The 20,624-nt window shown below is 41.8% G+C and overlaps 1 protein-coding gene across 2 annotated transcripts in view; it reads right to left on the bottom strand.

Moving 5' to 3' along the window:
* Upf3b (UPF3B regulator of nonsense mediated mRNA decay) overlaps positions 1–13,231 on the bottom strand; it is a 17,936-nt gene extending 4,705 nt beyond the window's left edge. The window contains exons 1-9 of one of the 2 annotated variants that reach the window (XM_021187794.2): positions 12,985–13,228; positions 12,070–12,176; positions 11,841–11,947; positions 7,490–7,588; positions 5,257–5,367; positions 3,398–3,441; positions 2,815–2,997; positions 2,379–2,417; positions 351–511 (exon numbers count right to left, since the gene is read on the bottom strand). In XM_021187794.2, the coding sequence (XP_021043453.1) occupies positions 351–511; positions 2,379–2,417; positions 2,815–2,997; positions 3,398–3,441; positions 5,257–5,367; positions 7,490–7,588; positions 11,841–11,947; positions 12,070–12,176; positions 12,985–13,140 (1,007 nt within the window). In that variant the 5' untranslated portion in view covers positions 13,141–13,228. Of the gene's footprint in view, positions 1–350; positions 512–2,378; positions 2,418–2,814; positions 2,998–3,397; positions 3,442–5,256; positions 5,368–7,489; positions 7,589–11,840; positions 11,948–12,069; positions 12,177–12,984 lie in introns of both variants that reach the window. The other variant, XM_021187796.1, reaches the window with a different exon arrangement.
* Positions 13,232–20,624: the final 7,393 nt, after the last annotated feature.

A 20,624-nucleotide genomic window follows, 5' to 3' on the forward strand; every position in this document is an offset into this window, starting at 1 on the left:
AGTACACTGTAGCTGTCAGACATACCAGAAGAGGGCATCGGATCCCATTACAGATGGTTGTGGTTGCTGGGAATTGAACTCAGGACCTTTGAAAGAGCAGTCAGTGCTCTTAACCACTGAGCCATCTTTCTAGCCCAGTAGTTCATTTTTTTGACAAGGTCTTACTATGTAGTCTAGGCTGACCTTGAAGCTAGCCATCCTCCTATCTCAGCCTCCTGAGTGTTATTGCAGGTTGTATACACCATGACAATCAACAAATAATTTAATTCCATCCAAGTCCAGGACATGGCATCTACATTAGTGGCTACTGATGAAAGATGGCTAAGACCCGGCTCTCACTGCTGACTGACCTCTTTGGCTTTTCATCCTTCAGTTCGACATCAGAACGCCTGGACAGAGTGTAACTGTGCCCACTGGCTCTTTCTTCATTCAGATTTTCTTTGTCCAGTCTCTTGGTTTTGTCTCTTTTATCAAGTTCTTTTTCATCTCCTTTTTCTGGCTTCCTGAGCAGCTTTTAAAGAAAAAAATGATTATTTTTTATTCTGGTACATGGGGCACTGCCTTCTGTTTCTATCAAAAACCCCACAATATACTAAATATTTTAACTTTACACTACAGAAGACCCCTTATCTCTGCCATTAGTCTCAAACTTCCAGTGAGCAAAGTAGTGATTTATTAAACAGAAGCTACCAAAGTGAAAGTATCACTCCCCACACAGGAAGTAGTTTCATCATCCTGTGGTAATGCTATCAAGACTCCTTTGGTTTTAAGAAAACCTCTTTTGAAGGGGCTTTGAGACAGGTTCTTAATATGTAGCCCAGGCTAGCCAGGAAATTACAATCTTTCTACATCTGCCTCCCTAGTGCTGGTTAAAAGTGTGTACCACCATACCCGGCTACAGGTCAAACTTTTAAGTGACTCAGTGTAATTTTTGTTACTTTGTTTTGCTTATGTGTATATTCTTGGAATGCAGAATACCTTAATTACCAAAGGAGAGATCCATTGCAGGAATGACTCTGCCTGAAGCCTGAGAACAACATATTTTTGATAGTATAATCGCATTATCATTAGAGATAAATAGCAACAATTACATGGCACTGGAGTTTTAAAATCCAAAAGCCTTATTTATAGAATAATAGAAGGTTGAAGTTTCATCTCTATTCAGGGCCACATATGATGCTCTTTCTGACCTCATTTCTATAAAGAGGTATCATGGATACCTCTGCTAGAGGTGTTGAATAGGCAGAGTTTCGTGGGCAAAACAATATCATAGTAAATGCATCATAAGAGGTTCATCTCAGGGAGAAGGCATCATGCAAGTCACAAAGCAAAAGCTTAAAACTTACTGCAAAGGAACCACATTTAAGCATGAGCTACTTCAGCACACACAGTAACTACCAATGGGAATCCAAAATTGACACAATGAAGGTCCCAAAGCAAAATGAGGGCAGATGTGCAGGTTTCTCTAATGAACATCTCCCTGCATTAGATGCCAAGATGTTCATTACTCTAACAAGAACATTAGAGAAGCTCTCTAGCATGGCTGACTCTACCTTCTGTCTTGCTCTTCATGAGGACTAGCAAGTCAAATCGCTTGCGGCATGGCGGAAGCTGGAAGGAAGTGAGGTGGAAGGTTCCCCTGTATCAGCAATGATGAGCCCAAAAGAGACTCAGGAAACCCCAGCCCCTTGAACTGCTATGTTTCCAGAAAGCAAAAGAAGGCGACCATGCCATTATATCTGTGAGATGCTTTCAGACTTTCTGAAGATCTAGCTGTAAGTCCTTCTCTGGGATGCTTGCTGCCTAAGCCATGCCCTTGGGAAGGAAGCAGCAAGGCTGAGCTTTCTCTACAAGATTTCCTCTTCCTATATGCAATGGAACAGTAAGCATCTGCTGCTCACAGATTTTTAGATACAAGAAAGCCACTCAAGAATCACATGAGAAGGGAAAGCTCTTAAGGCAGGTTATCTGTCCATACTCTTCTCCCATGGCAGTCAATTCGGAGAGGCATAAAAAAAAGATGAGAAGGGGCTCTCTATATCCCGACTTTCCTCTGAACCTATATTGCTGGGTCTTCTGCGTACCAACAGAGCATCAGGGTTCTCTCTATTTTATTCTATCCTATTTTATTAAGCTAGGATCTGGACATGCAGGTCTGGCTAGCTTCAAACTAAACCCTTGTGCTGTGATGAGTCACCATGCCTGGTTTTCGGTTTCCTTTTAAAGAGAGATGTCAAAAAGCTCAGCTTTTACAAAGCCCAAGTCAATCTGTAGGGGCTTTACCATGTAACACTACCACCACCACCAAAAGTTTATTAGCTAAGACCTGAGTGTACGACATGATACTAGGTGCTCTGTATCATGTACTTGATCCTTACATTTTTCTGATTCACAGCTTGTAACAGAAACCTGTGTACCTGAAGACAGTGGAAAACAAAGAGATGAGGCAACTTCATGTATCATTTATGAAAGAAAAGCTGACAAAACCCCCAAATTCATGCAAGCCACACCTAAGTCCTCATTTACCAGGAACTGAGAGACTAGTGACCCACGTACCAAACATTACTAGTGATTTAGGCAAAAAAGATCTGCAATGAAGGATGACAGCATTGGGTAAAGTATTAAATCCTTCTAAGTCATCTTAAGCTTAAACCTTAATGCTATTAGCATAACAGGAACTCTATTTCTAACCCTCCCACCCACCCCCCCGCAAAGTGCAAAAACAAAACAAAATTTGCCACAACACAAGGCCCATGCATAAACAGATCCATGCAGTTTTCAGAGACATGCAGTCAGCTTCTGTCACTTTCATACCTTAATCTTTGGCTCATCCCTTATTTTGTCCCTTTCTGGAATTCTTTCAATCTTCTTTAGTTTTTCTATATCTTTTCTTTTTCGTTTCTCCTCTTCTTTCCATTTTCTTCTCTCTTCTTCTCTCTGTCTTTTCCTCTCTATTTCCCGTCTCCTCCTTTCTTCTCTCTTTTCTTCTCTCATTCTCTAGAGATAACAACAACACCCTTCTTATTACAAACATATCAAAACCCCAGCTAACCCCAAAGGCATTTTGGATACCTGCTAACCTATCTGATTCTCTCCTTTCTACAACATCCTTACTACACATTCTCTCAAGAATCAAGACCAGAATCTGCCCCTACATTTCCTTTGTATATTCCCTGAGGCTGTCAGGGAAATACAAAATGTCTCTGGGACAGCAAAGCTCTCTCCGGGTCTGCATCGTAAACTCCTAGGCCCACGACCGCCATGAATAAGATGGCCAAAGAAGTTTAATGGCTAACTTGGGAAGGTAGCTATTTTCCTATAGGATTCCAGGGTTCTCAAATATTTATTCACTGCGAACTAATAAAGAACCAAGACAACTACCAAAATGAACACTTACCTGCTTGTTCTTCAGGAAGCTCAAAAGTGGTGTTGTCCTTTTAGCTATAAAGCATAAGCAGATTATTAATCAAGTCTGGAAGGAGTCCACATTTCACCATCCGCTCCCCTTACCCACTCGGGATGGGGGAAGTACATCCCTTACAAAATCTACAGCTGTGTCAACTCAAACAAGTTTTATAGTATTCTACTTTAAAATGGAGGCTTAAAATATATTTTTTAAAATGTGGATAAAACTGGATGTGTTGGCACATGCCTATGGAGACAAGATCAGGAGTTGAGGCCATCCTTGGCTATATGACTATACAGTTTGTGTCCAGCCTAGGATTACATGAGACCCTCTCAAAAAAGAAAGAAGGAAGGAAGGGAAGGAGGGAGGGAAAGAGGGAGGAGAGTGAGTGAAAGAGGAAGGGAAAAGGAAAAAAGAAAAAATAGAGATCAGTTCTCATTGAAATACTGAAAGTTTTTATGAATCTTTTCTTATTGGTAAGACATAAGTAAGTACCTTCTTATCATACAGGAGCAGATATTTTGTTCAACTGGACAGAACCTGAAGGGACAGGCTTGCCCTCATTCTAACTCTGGGGATTTATTCTAAGGAAACAATCAGAAATGAGCTCATTCTGCATATTTATTAACAGAAATCAAGTTTTAGAACTTTATTTAAGGAGGTTAAGAGCAAGTACTACTATTGCAGAGGACCTGAGTTCAATTTTCAGTATCTATATCAGTTAGCTCACAGCCTCACAGTTCACAGTAACTGGAGCTCTAAACAATGTGAAGCCTCTGGCCTCCTCAGGCATCAGCACTCGTGGGCATATACCCTCCTCCTGCACATGTAAACACCACTAAAACAGCAAAAATGGGTCAAACATGGTGGCACACTAGGGAGACAAAGGCAGGCAGATCTCTCTGTGAGTTCGGAGGCCAGCCTAGACTACATACTGAGTTCCAGGACAGCCAAGGCTACACAGATAAACCCTATCTCAAAACACTAAACACACAAACAAACAAAATAAAAAATGAGTTTTAAAAAAGAAATATATTTAAGTTCATTTTTCAACATGCTGAACAATGATATTAAACTTGATGGCATCTTTTTGAACACAACTTTTTAAAAAAACTTTCTTCCTTTCTTTTTTATTTATTTAGAAATAGGGTCTAATATAGCTCAGGCTGGTCTGGTCTATGTAACTGAAGATGGTCTTAACAACCTTTGATCTTTTTGCCTCTATCCCCTAAGTGCTGGGATTGCAAGGGTATGCCGCCATTACAATCCTTTGGCTTGGTTTGGTTTTCTACTCACTAAATTGCCCAACTGGCCATGTGCAAACTGTAGCCCAGGCAGGCCTTAACTTTCCATCCTCCTGAGTAGCTAGGATTATAGAACAAATTTATGGGATAAATTTCTAGGGGTGGAAATCCTGGGTCAAACTCTATGTCAGCAGTTAGAATTGGTTAGAACAAACATCTGAGCTGAAATTTCTCAGATTTTTAATTTTATAGTAATGAACCTCTGCTGTTAGATTACCAGGTCAAGTTTTAGGAATAAGAACCTACTACAAGGAGACACCAATTGTTCTTCAAAGACTTACCACTGGCTAGGAATTCTGTAACAAGCTTTAAGCTTGGCATACTTATTACCACAGCTGTATAACACTAAGGAAGCCACTAGAATATCGTCTCATGGATGCAGTGTCCCCATCCTATGAGGCAGGTGTTTACTGTATGCATTCAGGTAGAAGCAGTTTCAGGGAAGGGAATGATTTCAAGGTCACACAGCTGCCAAATTATGCAGGAGGAGGCAAGGCTTAGGTAGTCAGACTAACAGCCATTGGCCAGAATCCTCTTCCTACTTACCTATTAATTCTCGATTTTTGGCTTCAATTTCCTCCAGCAATGTCTCTGGAGTAGATGTCATTTTCTCATTGTCTGTGGCATAACTCTCCAAAAATTTTCTGTATTCTGGATCTAAATAATCATTTAAGAAACCAGAAAATAGAGACTTTAAACAACAAAAAGGAAATGTTAGCTATGATAAATATTTATCTTACAAGTATGGCATTTCTTCTACTATATGGAAGATGAAAAAATTGAGCACACTGACAAGAGGTGGAATACTGCCCCAGGCCTGGGCTTGCAGCTCAGGTGGAGAGCACTTACTTGGCATGGGTGAGGTGTTAGTTTTGAGCCCCCCAGAGTCTTAGGAGATAAAAACTAAGGCTTCTACAAATCAAGAGCCACACTTATAGGAGAAACAGGAATTATAGAGTCTTAACTAACAGCATGTAAGCAATATGTGCATGGGCATAACCCACTCTAGGAAAAGTCAACATAGAAAAGTGAGGTGCTCCAAAAAGAGAAATTGAAGGGCAAGTCCTAGACATGGCTTTGGAGAGTATGGTGATCCCTGGAGTTCATTCCTAGATACCTCTGTCCTAAGAAAGGGAAATAAATACACCTGAGTTATTATTTTGTTTGGTCTTCAACATTGAAAATCTTCATATCATCAAAAAAGAGCTGTGCTATTGAGTCCTCATGGAACCTATCATAGTAACAAATGGCAGAAATTCAACAAGGTGGTTCTAAAAGTTCAATCTGACATAAAAAATATTGGCTGGACAGATGACTTGAGTGGTTAAGAACAGTAGCTGCACTCTCAGATGACCCAGGTTCAAGTCCCAAAACTCAATGGTGCTTCACTCTAGTCTGTCTCTTCAATTCTAAGGGATGAAGTGCCCCTTCTCAGGGCACTACCTATGCACGTGGTGCATAGATAGATGTGCAGGCATACGCCCACACACATAAGAAATGAAATTTAAAAATACCGAAGCTATATCCTTGTCTAATACAGGAGTCATACAACAGATATTCAATATAATGCTACCAAAATCATAAAATCTGGAATTAGTTTTGCCTTAGATGGAAATTATTTCAGTTTTCCATTATTATATTTCTGTTTAGCCTAAGAATTACATGTATTGTTAACTACACATTCAAAGTCTAGGAGATCAGACTGGCAATTTTAGTTGCTTTACATGAAGTTACTTGGGAATAAGGTTTTTGTCTTGGGGTGGGGGGATGTTTCAAGATGGCTTAGATGGTACAGATATTTACTGCCAAATCTGATGACCCAAGTTCTGTCCCCAGGACCCAAACAGTATAAGGGAAGAACCAAGTCCTACACGCTACCTCTGAACTCTACAATTATGCCCTTCCTCCCACCCCCACTATATACAGCACATTGTCAAAGGTGTTGGGGCTAGGGGGATGGCTCATTAGTTAAAGAGTACTGACTGCTTTTGGACCTGGGTTTAATACTTAGCACCCACATAGTGGCTCCTACTTTCCTATAATTCCAGTTTCAGGGAACCTAATGTCCTCTTCTGGTCTCTCCTGTCACCAGGCACACAAGTGGTATGCAGACATACATGCAGGCAAATTACTCATATACATAAAGTAAAAACAAATCTCAAAAAAATGTACAGAGTTTTCTACCACAGGTTAAACCTTGTTTTAGAAAACAGAAAGTCAAATCGCAGCAACCGGAGGGGCGGCAGGAGGACTTATTAGTCTTTAAAAACCGGACTTTTCTTAACCATTTTCTTTTCAAAACATTTTATTATGTTTCTTTAAATGTATCAGTGCTGTCTGCATGTACACCTACATGCCAGTAGAGGGCATCAGATCCCATTACAGATGGTTGTGAGCCACCATGTGGTTGCTGGGAATTGAACTCAGGACCTTTGGAAGAGCAGTCAGTGCACTGCACCATCTCAGTAGCCCTTTCTAACCATTTTCTAATCAGCAGACTCAGAATGATTTACTGCTCTGTGGTTATGACTAGACAGTTTGGTGGTGCAGGAATGAAATGCCACTAGCCAAAGAGAACAGAACACTGGAAACCCCACCCCTACTCTAATGATTCAGCACAGCTTCCATAGGCATAAGATTTCTCATTAACTTTATTTGTGAGCTTTCTAATTTAATATACTGGAGTCTACCTCACAAGGGCACCATGCAAAAGAACTAAAAACTAAAGCAAATAGCTAAAAGCCAACAACAGTAGTATATAAACGGAGCTATACTGTACCATCCTCGATAGTCCCAACTTTTGAATCTCTTTTCTTAATCTTCTTTTTTGCAGCTTTTTGAAATGGTGCAAATTCTACTATAGCATGATATTCCTGACCTGTTTAAGAAAAAAAAATGCCATCCTTGCTTTAACAATGAAGATGTCAAAAAAGATGTATACACAAATCAATGTATTAGTTTTTTAGACCTACTTTGATGACAGTCATTTGAATAGTCTCCCAAAGGCCAACACCCTTACTAGATTTAACATAACAATAGAATTAACACTGATAACATAATCAAACATGTGACAGCAGCCGGGCAGTGGTGGTGCACACCTTTAATCCCAGCACTTGGGAGGCAGAGGCAGGCGGATTTCTGCGTTCAAGACCAGCCTGGTCTACAGAGTGAGTTCCAGAATAGCCAGAGCTATACAGTGAAACCCTGTCTCTAAAAACCAAAAAAAGTATGACAGCAGACATGGGGGTTAGTATGTACCTACAGTCCTAACTAGCGGGAAGACTGAGGCAGGACTATTGCTTAAGCCCAAGAATTTCAGATCGGTACACAAAGATCCTATCTCAATCAACAATAGCAACAGATAAATAAAAGATACAGCAAAGAAATCAATGTTCCCTGAAATTCAACTTCTAAAGTGCCATGTTTTGATATGCGAAAATACATTCTTCAATATTCATTAATTTATATATTAGAACTTAGAATAGTGACTTCTTGTTGATAATGCTAGCACTGGTAAGGGGAAAGCAAGAGGGCTATGAGTTCAAGGCCAGCCTGGGTTGCCTAGAAAGCTCCTGTCTCAAATATTCTAAATAATCTTAAACAGCAGATAGCTCTTAAATAAGCAAACTTTACGAAAAGCTATTTTGGGAAGTAGGACACTTTATGTAGCTAGCCACAGCCAGCCTCAAACTTGCTAGGTAGCTAAACTGTCTTACACTCCTGATCCTCCTGTCCCCACCCTCCAGACTCTGGAGTTACAAGCATGTAATTCACAACTAGAAGTAGTAGATCTACATAGATCTGCTCTGTATAGAGGCACATGCTGGTCATCTGAGTATAATGAGGAAGACTATCATTAGTTTGAGGTCAGCGTTGGATAGAGTGAGACCCTGTCTGGAGATCCAGGAGATATTAATGGTTTAGAGTTAGTTGTAGGGATGACAACTAATGAGTATGGGGTTTCTCATTGGGATGACAATCCGGTCTAAAATTAGATTGTGGTGATGATTATACAACTCTGTGAATATATGGAAAAACCAATGAACTGTATGCTTTAAAGGGGTAGATTTTGTTGGGCCGTGGTTGTGAATTCCTCTGGTCCCAGCATTTAGGAGACAGAAGCAGACAGATCTCTAAGTTCAAGTCCAGCCTGGTGCCCAGAATGAATTCCAGGACCACCAGGATGACAGAAAGAAACCCTATCTTTAAAAAAAAAAAACTGGGTCTTATGATGTGTAAATTACATCTTCATAAAGCTATTACTGTGAATGAGGTACCAATGTGAGTTTGACAGATGTAATTAACGTCATTGTATCAGTCATTTCACAGTATGCATAATCAAGTTATCACATTGCATAGCACTCAGAAAACAGAGACAGAAAGATTGACACAGGGGCTGGAGAGATGGTTCGTTCAGGGGTTAAGAGCACTGACTGCTCTTCCAGAGGTCCTGAGTTCAAATCCCAGCAACCACGTGATGGCTCACAACCATCCATAATGAGATCTGATGCCCTCTTCTGATGTGTCTGAAGTACAGCTACAGTGTACTTACAGATAATAATAATTAAATAAAAAAAAAAGATTGACACAAGTTCAAAGCCAGCCTGGTCTACTTAGAGAAATTGTTTCAAAAAGTCAAAACAAAGGAAAACAAACCCCCAAAAGAACTACAGACTGAACATATAGTATGATTCTGTTGATACGAAATGCCCAGAGTAGGAAAATCCACAGACACAAAATAGATCAGTGTGGCTGCCAGGGCTGAAGGGGGAGGAGGAGAAAAGTGCTAACAGATACAGGTGTCTCTGGGGATGATGAAACACTCCAGAATTAGTAGTGATGGTTGTAGAAGTTTGTGAATATACTAACCCCATTAAGTTTGCACTTACAGATGGTGAATTCTATGATGTACAAATTGTATTTCACTGAAAAACTGACTGCTAAAAAAGATAATAATAACATATCATTCCCACCAAACAATGTCATACAAGGTACAAAATACTATCTTGTCTTCGGTGGCATATGGACATTAACTGGAATAAAGTAAGAACTGGAGTTGGGTTGGGTGGCATGCACTTGCAAGCCTAGTGCTCAGGAGATGAAGGCAAGAGGATAGACATTCACAGCTAGCCTGGGCTACAAACCCAAATCACCAAGGAAACAAGGTTATGAAAATCCTAGTGAATGCAGAATCAGATTGAGTAACTACTACACATCTGAGGAGTAGAACAGACAAACCCAGGTGAAAGGACGGTGAAACTGTGGGAGACAGACTGGGGCAACAAACAAAGAAGCCCAGAACCAAGGCAAGGCATGGAGGGCTATGACAACCAGGGTGAGCTTGGAATTTTTCTTTCATAACTATCAATTTAAATCATCTTTTCAAAAGGGTTAATTTCAAGTTTGGGATATAGCTCACTGGTAGAGACATGGCCTAGTATGTGAGAGTCCCCATGTCTAATCCTTAGTGTAGTGGTTGTATGCAAGTTTATGGTAATCAAGCTGACGTATACAGAAAGAGAAAAACAGAAACCCCTGCAAAAGACACTGGTTGTCTGCCAAAGTATAGATACATCTCAAAAAGAAAAGAAAAAAAGAAAGAAAGAAAGAAAAGAAAAGAAAAGAAAGACAGACACTACAAGTCTTAGGAAAAAACCCTCCATTTTAGGTGCTGGAGTGATGGCTCAATGATTAAGAATACTTCCTCCTCTTAGATCTACATTCAATTCCCAGCACCCACCTACATGGCAGCTCACAACCATCTCTAACTCTCCAGTTCAAGTTATCTGATACCCTTGTCTGGCCTCTGTAGGCACTAGGCATGAATGTGATGCACAGACATACACACAGGCAACACCCATACACATAAAATACTTTTAAAAACAAGCACAATAAATGAAACTGTAAAAAGAAAAAAAATCCCCAGCAGGTTGGAGAGGGCTCAGTGTGTAATGGCACTTGCCACCAAGGTTGATGATCTGAGTTCAATTCCCAAGACCCCCATGGATGGGAGACTATGTGTTCCGCAGCCTAAAGACACACAACATAAACACATGCATGTAATAAAATTGATTAATAATAAGTTAATAGACTTATCACTTAGATAGAAGGGATAAAGAAATGAAAAGATCATACAACTTGGATCCCTGAAGCTAAATGAGAAATCACTGTTATCTACTAGAATAAAAATGCTGGTCAGGAAAAAATAGCCAGCTTGGGAAATGGGATAATTAGGTATGTGTGTTAGGCACAATGTAGCAAAGAGTAACCTTAGCCCAGTAAGAGACCCTTATTTGACCCTAAGTGTACACACATTGGATAAACACAGTTGCCAACCCTTCTACTTGTTATCAGGTCTATTCCACAACAAGGAGTTACTATTTACAAACTTGAAGTAATTGAGGAAATGAAAACAAACAGGAAACCCCACAGCACTTGCCCATGAGTCTAAAACCAAATGAAAGATAGCAAAAGGCAACTTGGATACATTGTAGCTAAACATTGCAAAAACCCAGACAGCAAATGAAAAGTGAGTCAGGAGTTCATTCAGAAATCTGTTAGTGTTACACACTGTATGGCTTGGATCACAAGACCTTGTGGTGTGTTCCTGTTTTTTTGCTGATGCTGGAAATTGAACCCAAGGTCTCACACATAATCAATCATTGCACTACATCTCCAGCCTGGGAGATCCAATTTGAGGCTTTAGTTATCCACAACTTTGTGAGAAAGGTAAACAGTAGTCTAATTGAGGTCTAGCAACATAAAGGATACTAATTAGCATCTTTGAGACAGGAAGTCAAAATTTGAAACAAGTTTAAAGTATCACATCAGGAGAAATTAGGGGTAATTATATTTACTGGATCAAAGTAAAGAAATAAGTTAAGAACACTATCTCCCTGAGCGGTGGAGGTGCAGGCCTTCAATCCCAGCACTTGGGAGGCAGAGGCAGGTGGATTTGAGTTCGAGACCAACCTGGTCTACAGAGTGAGTTCCAGGACAGACTGGCCTCAAACTTGGAGTCACCCTCCTGCTTCTGCCTCCATTGCTCTGATTACAGCCACGTACTGCAAGTGGCGGCACACATTCTGTTCAATATAACCATGACAAATTCTTCTATATCTTATACTCACCCTTATTGTCAAGGAATACATAGCCATCAAATCGGTCCCTGAATAAAAGAATGTCTTCTTGGTTTTTAAAGTTGATATATGCTCGGGCATACATATGAGGATAAAGGCTGTAGAGACAGAAAGCAATTATGCGACTATGGTTGCAGGTGTCTGACTGAATTGCAAACATGTATAAAGACACTAGATCAAAAAGCGAAAAGGAGGGTAAAATATTATTATTATTTTTTACCTTGTATCATTAGAAAAAAACTCAAAATAATCATGCTCAGGCATAGGTTGAAGATGTTCCTGAAGCTGTTCCTTGGTCAAAGTGGGAGGTAATCTTCGAATTACCACCTTAGGAGACGAATGAGGAAAGGGACATCAGTACATAGCAACCAACTTTCTGGCATACCAGAATCATGGTTTCTGATAATCGGCTCTAAAATACAGAAGCACTTATAAAAACACCGAAAATATTCTTCTGCAATCCAATGCTATGAATTACGCAAAGATATGGATAACGCGGGTTTATACAAACTCCTGGAAGTGAAAACTGTCTGGGGCAAGGAAAATCCCAGGTTCTGTTCTTAAATGGAGTTTAAAACCCATTTTGAACGAATTCTGATCTTTTGTCGGTGTCACGACATTGTATCTCTCACATACCTAACATGCGCTAAATGAACTCCCTTCCCCATTCTGTGTAACATGTAAAACCTTTACCCATCGCCCTCCATCTGTCTGCTCCTCCAGGTCATAAATCCTCTTAATGTGCTCCCCCAACTCGCTTCCATTAACACTTACATCACAACTACTCCCACCCTAACCCCTGGTGTCGCAAGGTCTATTTAGCAATTCAAGCCAATTAAAGTTCCCCTATCTTTCCTGCTGCCCCCCTCTCCCATAACCACCCCACAGTCGCAGCTCTGAACTAACCCTTTCTCATCTGGGAACCCCCTTTTCCCCTCACCCGCACCCCATTTCGGGGGCTTTACCAGAACCTGCTAATCCCATTTCCACTCGTGTGTGAGACAGAGCGAAGCAATTTCCATTCAGTTAGAAACAGAAGAGTTACCCGGGAGAGGAAGAGAGCAGCCCCATTCCCAGCCATGCTCCCCAGTCCGTGGACATGTCCCGCCCTCTTGTGCCACCACCCGATAGGCACCTTGCTCAAAGCTTCTTTCTTGTCCCTGTAGCGATCCTGCCTATCGTCCCCTTTGGCGCCTTCGGCAGTAGCTCCAATACAGCCGCCTGTGGCGCCCTGCGGTGTAAACAGGGTGACTCGTTTCTCCTTAGGCCTATGGTCTTTTTCTTCCTTCATGGCCACGATTGCGCTCTTTAGAGCCGTGGCACAGCTGCTAAGCCGTTACGCTGGGCACCAACGACTCTCGGGGAGAGACCTCAGTAGCTCCGCCCCTAACAAATAGCCCTAGTGATAAGCAGAGCCCTGCGTTCCATTGGGCTCCTCGAGATCTCGCGAGAGTTCAAGGCCGTCGGTTTCACTCGGGGTTAAGGCTTTAATACCTGACCTTTACTTCCCGCCTGCCTAAGTCCCCATGCTGCCCAATCCCCTAGCGGCCCAGATTCCCTCGGGGCCCGCCCCTTAGCGCGTCATTAGCAACTCCGCCATCTTGTCTAGAAACGACTCGTTTGTGGACTACAACTCCCAGCATGCAAAGCAGCTACCCATTTAGGATTAGAAATGTGGGAATCCAGATTTTAAGTGTATGTGATCATTTAATCTTAAAAATGTAGTGATTTTTTTCAGATAAAATATACCATAAAGATTTTAGGTATATATGATCCCTTAATCTTTTTTTGGTTGGTTGGTTGGTTTTTTGGTTTTTTTCAAGACAGAGTTTGTCTGTACAGCCCTGGTTGTCCTGGAACTCAGAACAGGCTGGCCTTGAACTCTGAAATCGGCCTGCCTCTGCCTCCCAAGTGCTGGGATTAAAGGCATGTGCCACCACTGCCCAGTTATGATCACTTAATCTTAAAAGTTTAGTGCTTTTCTTTTTCAGATAAAAAATACCCACAAGGTTTTATGCCATGTGAGGTAGATCGAGCCTGTAATTGCAGCACTGGGGAACCTGAAAGAGGAGGATCATGGCAAATTCAAAGTGTGGTCTAAATAGCAACTTTCAGGCAAATTAGTGCTACATAGTGGAGCCCTGTATCAACCAAACAACACAGGTAAATAAATAGATAAGGAAAAGCTATTTAAAACTGAAGTACACTTTCAGAGGCATTAGGATTTACACATACTCAAGAAACACACAAGATACTAATTTCAATGAATTATAACCAAAATTTATGAGATTTGTTTTCACCACCTTTCTTTCTTTTCCTAATTAAAGAATTCTCTCCCGACATTGGTATCCAACAAGAAGAGGAAAGGAGGGGGCTGGTGAGATGGCTCAGTGGGTAAGAGCACCTGACTGCTCTTCCGAAGGCCCAGAGTTCAAATCCCAGCAACCACATGGTGGCTCATACCATTCAAATCCCAGCAACCCGTAACAAGATCTGACTCCCTCTTCTGGAGTGTCTAATGACAGCTACAGTGTACTTACATATAATAACAAGATCTGACTCCCTCTTCTGGAGTGTCTAATGACAGCTACAGTGTACTTACATATAATAAATAAATAAATATTTTTTTAAAAAAAAAGAAGAGGGGGCTGGTGAGATGGCTCAGTGGGTAAGAGCACCGACTGCTCTTCCAAAGGTCCAGAGTTCAAATCCCAGCAACCATATGGTGGCTCACAACCAACAGTAACAAGATCTGATGCCCACTTCTGGAGTGTCTGAAGTCAGCTACAATATAATTACATATAATAAATAAATAAATCTTTAAAAAAATAGAAGAGGAAAGGAAAATATCCAACTTGATTCTATTCACTTTCTTCACTTTGAAAAAGGTCAAATACCCATTAACAGTTGAATGGACAAGCAAGTTGTGATACATTCACAGAATGAAATACTATATCGTAGTAGTTGGTACATGCCATAAAGTTGAGCAATAAAATGGACTATTTAACCAGGTGTGGTAGCATGTTCTGTAGTCCCTGCTTTGGGGAAGTTGAGTCAGGAGGGTCATGAATTCTAGGTCAGATTGAAATACACAACAATATGTTTTCTGTAGAAGGAAAAAGGGAGGAAATGAAGAAAGGAAGAGAGAAATTAAGCATTTTGTTGGTGCCTCTCTGTCTGAAGGGGAGGGGAGTCTCTAGTGCAGTTTGCTGGTGCTGGAAGAAGACAAGGCACTGATCCACCTGACTCAGTGTGGCAGGTTCCTCATTCCGGCAGGTGGTTCGCAGCACTGTGATTAAAAATAACCTTGGTGTGTTGCAATTAAGAAAAGAATGGGGTCTGGAGAACAAACTTCCCTCACCTATATTCTGCACTAACCTGAGAACTAAAATTTTGCTGCTACAAAGGATGACCTTTATCTGAAGTTGGCCAGATCTTGAAACTTTGGTCTTTCTTGTAGTCCTGTATTTTTTTGGGGGGGGGGACCTGAAACCAGCATATTTATGTGTTAGGTAGACAGAGTTAGCTGAATGTGGTGGCAGATATCTGTACTGTAGCCGGAGCTACTTCCAGCTACTGAACCACACGATCACTGAGCTCAGTCGTCTGGGCAGCAAACTAAAATTTCATTGTTCTCCTTCTCCTCCCCAAGAGATATTTGTTTGTTTGTTCGTTTGTTTGTTTGTTTGTTTCTTGAGACAGGGAGACAGGGTGTAGCCTTGGCTGTCCTGAAACTCACTCTGGAGAACAAGCTGGCCTTGAACTCCAAGAGGTGAGCCTGCATCTGCCTCTGGAGTCCTAGAACTAAAATAAAGGTGTGCCACTACTACCTGGCATGAGACAACATTTATTAGCATTTATTTTGTTTTATAAATATCTGGTTTGGACACTGTGGGAAACTCCTAGTGGGGGTTGGGGGGAGTATGAATCCCGAAGTGGCCACCTCCTGTAGCCAGGCAGGACTCCCAGTGGAGGGCTAAGGACAGCAACACACCCACAAAAAACTTCAACTCAAACTGTGTCCTGAGGGACGTGCAGGGACAAATTAGAGTAGAGACTATGGGAATGGCCAACCAATGACTGCCCCAAATTGAGATCCATTCCACAGGTAAGGACCAATCACTGATACTATTAATGATACTTTATTATGCTTGCAGCCAGGAGCCTAGCATAAATGTCCTCTGAGAGGCTCCATACAGAAGCTGACTGAAACGAATGCAAGGACCCAAGGGCCAAAATTAGATGGAGCGAGGGGAGTCTTGTGGAAGAGTTGGGGGAAGGATTGGGGAGACCTGAAGAGGACAGGGACTCCACAGGAAAACCAACTAACCTGGACCCTTGGAGTCTCCCAGAGACTGAGCCATCAACCAAAGAGCAAGCATGGGCTAGACACCCCCCCCCACACACCTGCACCTATGTAGCAGATATGTAGCTTGGTCTTCATGCAGGTCCCCCAACAAATGGAGTGGGGGCTGTCCCTGATTCTGTTGCCTGCCTGTGGATCCCATTCCCCTAACTGGGCCCCTGCCTTGTCTGCCCTCAGTGGGAGAGGAAACTCCTAATCCTGTAGGTCCACTTGATATGCTAGGGGTGGGTGTTGGGGGCTGCCCTTCTCCTCTGAGAAAGGGAGGGAAGAACTGGGGAAGAATCTGTGGGTGGATTGGGAGAAAAGGGGGGCTGATATTGGGATGAAAAGAGAATAAGTAAATTAAATTTAAAAAATACTTGGCTTAAAAAAAAAGCTGGGCAGTGGTGGCACATACTTTTAATCTCAGCGCTTGGTGGGGAGAGGCAGGTAGATCTCTGTGAGTTTGAGGGTACCTTTTTGTACAGCGCTAGTTCCAGCCAGGGCTACATAGAGAAACTGTCTTGAAAAAACATACATAAATAAATAAATACCGGATTTTATCATAAAGATCACAATAAAGTATTTTAAAGCAAAAAATTTAATATGCTGAAAAAACATTCAGAAGTAGAGTTCTGAGGCAGGCTAAAAAGACAGGAAGTTGGGAGGGCATGAGGAAGCAGGGAGCCCCTTCATCTTGAAATCTAGCTTTTGTTATTCCAGCTCTCAGTGAACTGGAGACAGAGGAGTCAGAGAGCCAGGAAATGTCAAGACTAATGACAGGGAAAATTGCATATGGAGACAATGTGTGCCTACCTAAACCCAAAATGACATGTAGTCTCAAGTTTTGACACCTCTCGCATCCATTAATTTTGGCAACTTCTTTGTAACTTTAAACCTTTTTAACCTTGTTCTAGAACACACTCTGAACAGTGTATAAAAAAAGCTGGGGAGAGATTGTTCTTTTACAGGTTTAGCGATGTAACTTGAGAGATGTAATCTGCCATCAATCCCTGGGACCCATGCTTATACACCGCCACCACCAGCACTGCCACCACCATAATCCTATATGTGCCTATTGTAAAGAAAGCACCCAAATATGACCCTCCTCTGAGAAGCCTATATCCACACTTGGTTATTATGTCTGATTTTTTCCAACTGCCTTTCTTCCCTAAAACTTTTTTCTGAGATTTAAAATTTGGGGTTTCATTTACTTTTATTTAAGTGTATGAATGTTGATCTGAATGTATATCTGTGCATCACACAAGTACAATGCCATTGAAAATGTTTTGTTTGTTTGCTTTGTGTGTGTGTGTGTGTGTGTGTGTGTGTCCCAATGCCCAGGAATAAGTTTAGGGGACAGGCTGCTATCTACAGACAGCCTTCTTCCATACTGTAGGTCCTGGGAATTGAACTCAGATTGCCAGACTTAGCAGCAGATGCCTTTCCCACATGGTCCATCTCTCCTTCCCTACCCCATTTAAAATAATTTCTGTAAAATGTTATTAGGGGTTTGAGTAGGTTAGAAGACACACTAACAGAGTTGACATTCTCCTTCCATCACCTGGTTTCCAGAGACACGATTCAGATTGCCAGGCATGGCAGAGGGGAAAATTAAAATAATTTTAGAAACATTCAATTTTACGTGTATGAATGTTCACATGCATGTGAGTCTGTGTATCATGTCCATGCCTGGTACCTGGGGAGGCCAGAGGTGAACACTAGAGCTGCTTAAACTAGAGGTAATAATAGTTTCGAGCCACCATGTGGGTTCTGAGAATAACATTCAGGTCCTTTGAAACAGGAGCAAGTACTCAAAGCCGCAGAGCCATTTCTTCAACCTTAATGTGTTTTCAAACTTAATTTTTAAAGGCTTGGCATGGTGGTGTATACCTTTAATCAGAGGCAGAGGCAGGAGGAGGCAGAAGGAGGCAGGAGGATGAGGCAGGAGGAGGAGGCAGGAGGAGGAGGAGGAAGAGGCAGGAGGAGGAGGAGGAGGCAGGAGGAGGCAGGAGGCAGAGGCATCTCTGAGTTCAAAGCCAGTCTGGTCAGCCTGGTCTACTTAGTGAGTTCCAGTGTAGCCAAGACTGTGTAGAGAGATCCTGTCTCAAAACAAAAAACAGTGTAGTTAATTTTTATGTAACATGTGGTTTGTGCGTACGTGAGTGTGTATGTATGTATGTATGTATGTATGTATGTATGTATGTATGTCTGTATGTATATTTGAGCCTGTGGGGCTCGATGATGTCTCATCAGATCATGTTCTCTCCTTCCATGATGTGTCCTCCTGGACTGAGCTCAGATCTTTAGGCATGGTGGCAAGCACCTTCCACTCTGAGTCATTTCATAACCTCTACCTCCTTTTTAATCTTTTTTTTTTTTGAAGAGGATATGGAACATATCTCTGTGTCTCTCTCTGTCTCCCTGTCCTGCTCTCTGTGTTCCTGTTCCTGAGGGGTACAGGGAGGAGGGGTAAGATGACATTCACCAGCACTGGCTCTCTTGGTCCATCACAGGGATCCTAGGGCTTGAACTCTGGTTTTCAGGCTTGTTACCAAGCACATGGTGAGGCATCTTGTAGGCTCTTTTATTTTTCTTTCTTTTTCTTTTCTCTTTCCTGTTGTTGTTGTTGTTGTTGTTGTTGTTGTTTCCCCTTATTTTGGACAAGGACTCACTCTGTAGCCCAGATTGGCTTCAGGCTCATGGCAGGTCTCCTTCCTCAGATTTCCAAGTGCTGTGATTATAGGTGTGATCTACCAAAGTAAGTTCAATTTCTCCATTGAAAATGTTATTTTAAAATGTCCCAGTTGTTGGGACTGGGTTGCATCCATATGAGTTGCTGGCCAAACAGGTCCCAAGCAGATCCTCAAACAAGCCAGGCTGTTGCCAAGACAATAGGTTTCTTTCTTCAAAATGACAGCAAAGCCCCGTTGCTGAAGACAACACACACACACACACACACACACACACACACACACACACACCAGTAAACATGGAGTGATTGACTTGGTGCCAACATAGAATATCCACCCCTACATTCTAGTGTCTTTGGTACTGGAAAGTACTCTGCAGGCTACCACAGGAGAAAGGCGAACAGCAACCTCTCCAATACCTACAATACTGTTATGCCTGAAAAAAAAAATGCTAGGGCAATGGTGACATAACCAACCAATGTTTGATTTGACTTAAAGCCACCCCACGAGATGGAAGTTATATCTGATACTACTTAGGTGAGCAAGAACCAGAGACCAGATAGCCCAGAGACCTAGGGTAGAACCAAATACTACTAGTCTTACAAAAAGTAGTAATAACATGATTGCTAAGGATATTCTGTAATACTTGCAGGTTGCTGCCTTATTCAACCATCATCGGAGAGGCTTCCTCTTGCAGCAGACAGGAACGGGTATAGAGGCTTACAGCCAGACACTGCACAGAGACGGGGCAGGGGCTGACTTTAGAACACACCGTTCTAAATTAGAGTAATCGGATGTCTCCATAAATCTTTCCCTTCAGAGCTCAGGGAACCTCCTAGAAGAGGAGTCAGAAAGAGTGTTAATAGCCAGAGGGGGTGGAGGACACCAGGAGAACAAGGCCCTGTAAAAATCAACATGAGCAAAGCACAGGCGAACTCACTGAGACTGAGGCAGCATGCACATGGCCTGCACAGGTCTTCGCTGCTGACTCCTCTGTGTATATATTACGGCTCTTAGTTTAGTAATTTTTTTTTCAGAGCTGAGGACCGAATCCAGGGCCTTGTGATTGCTAAGCAAGTGCTCTACCACTGAGCTAAATCCCCAACCCCCAGTTTAGTATTCTTATGGGACTCCTGAGTATGTGAGTGAATGGATCTCTAATATTTGTGTTTTCTTTTTGGCACTTTTCCTTCCTTTAGTTTGCCTTGTCCAACTTTGATGTGATTTTTTTTTTTGCTTTATCCTATTATATTTTATTTTGTTGTGTTTTGTTATCTCTTAATAGCCTGTTCTTTTCTGAAGAGACCCAGAAAAGGAGTGGATCTGGATGGGGGTGGAAGTGGAGAGGAATTGGGAGGAGTGGAGGGGCTGAAAATTGTAATCAGAATATATTGTATGAAAAGTAGGCTATTTTCAATAACAAGGTAAATTCTCAGTCATGTGTAGTTGTTTATGCCTTTAATCCTAGCACTAGGTAGGCAGAAGCAGATGGGCATCTTTGAGTTTGGGGTCAGCCTGATCTACATAATCAGTCTCAGGCCAGTGCTGGCTACATAGTGTTACCCTATCTCAAAATCAGACACACAAACAAGAAAATGTTTGAGTCCAGAAGTCCACAAAGCATATAAACACCGATCTCAGTCAGACAGGGATAGGTTATTGAGCATTTGCCCCAGGACTGATCAATCAGGGCTGCAAAACAGACCCAGGAGCTGATTGCAAGCCCCTACCAGAATC

Source organism: Mus pahari, chromosome X (genome assembly GCF_900095145.1).
Source record: "Mus pahari chromosome X, PAHARI_EIJ_v1.1, whole genome shotgun sequence".
NCBI classification, from domain to species: domain Eukaryota; kingdom Metazoa; phylum Chordata; class Mammalia; order Rodentia; family Muridae; genus Mus; species Mus pahari.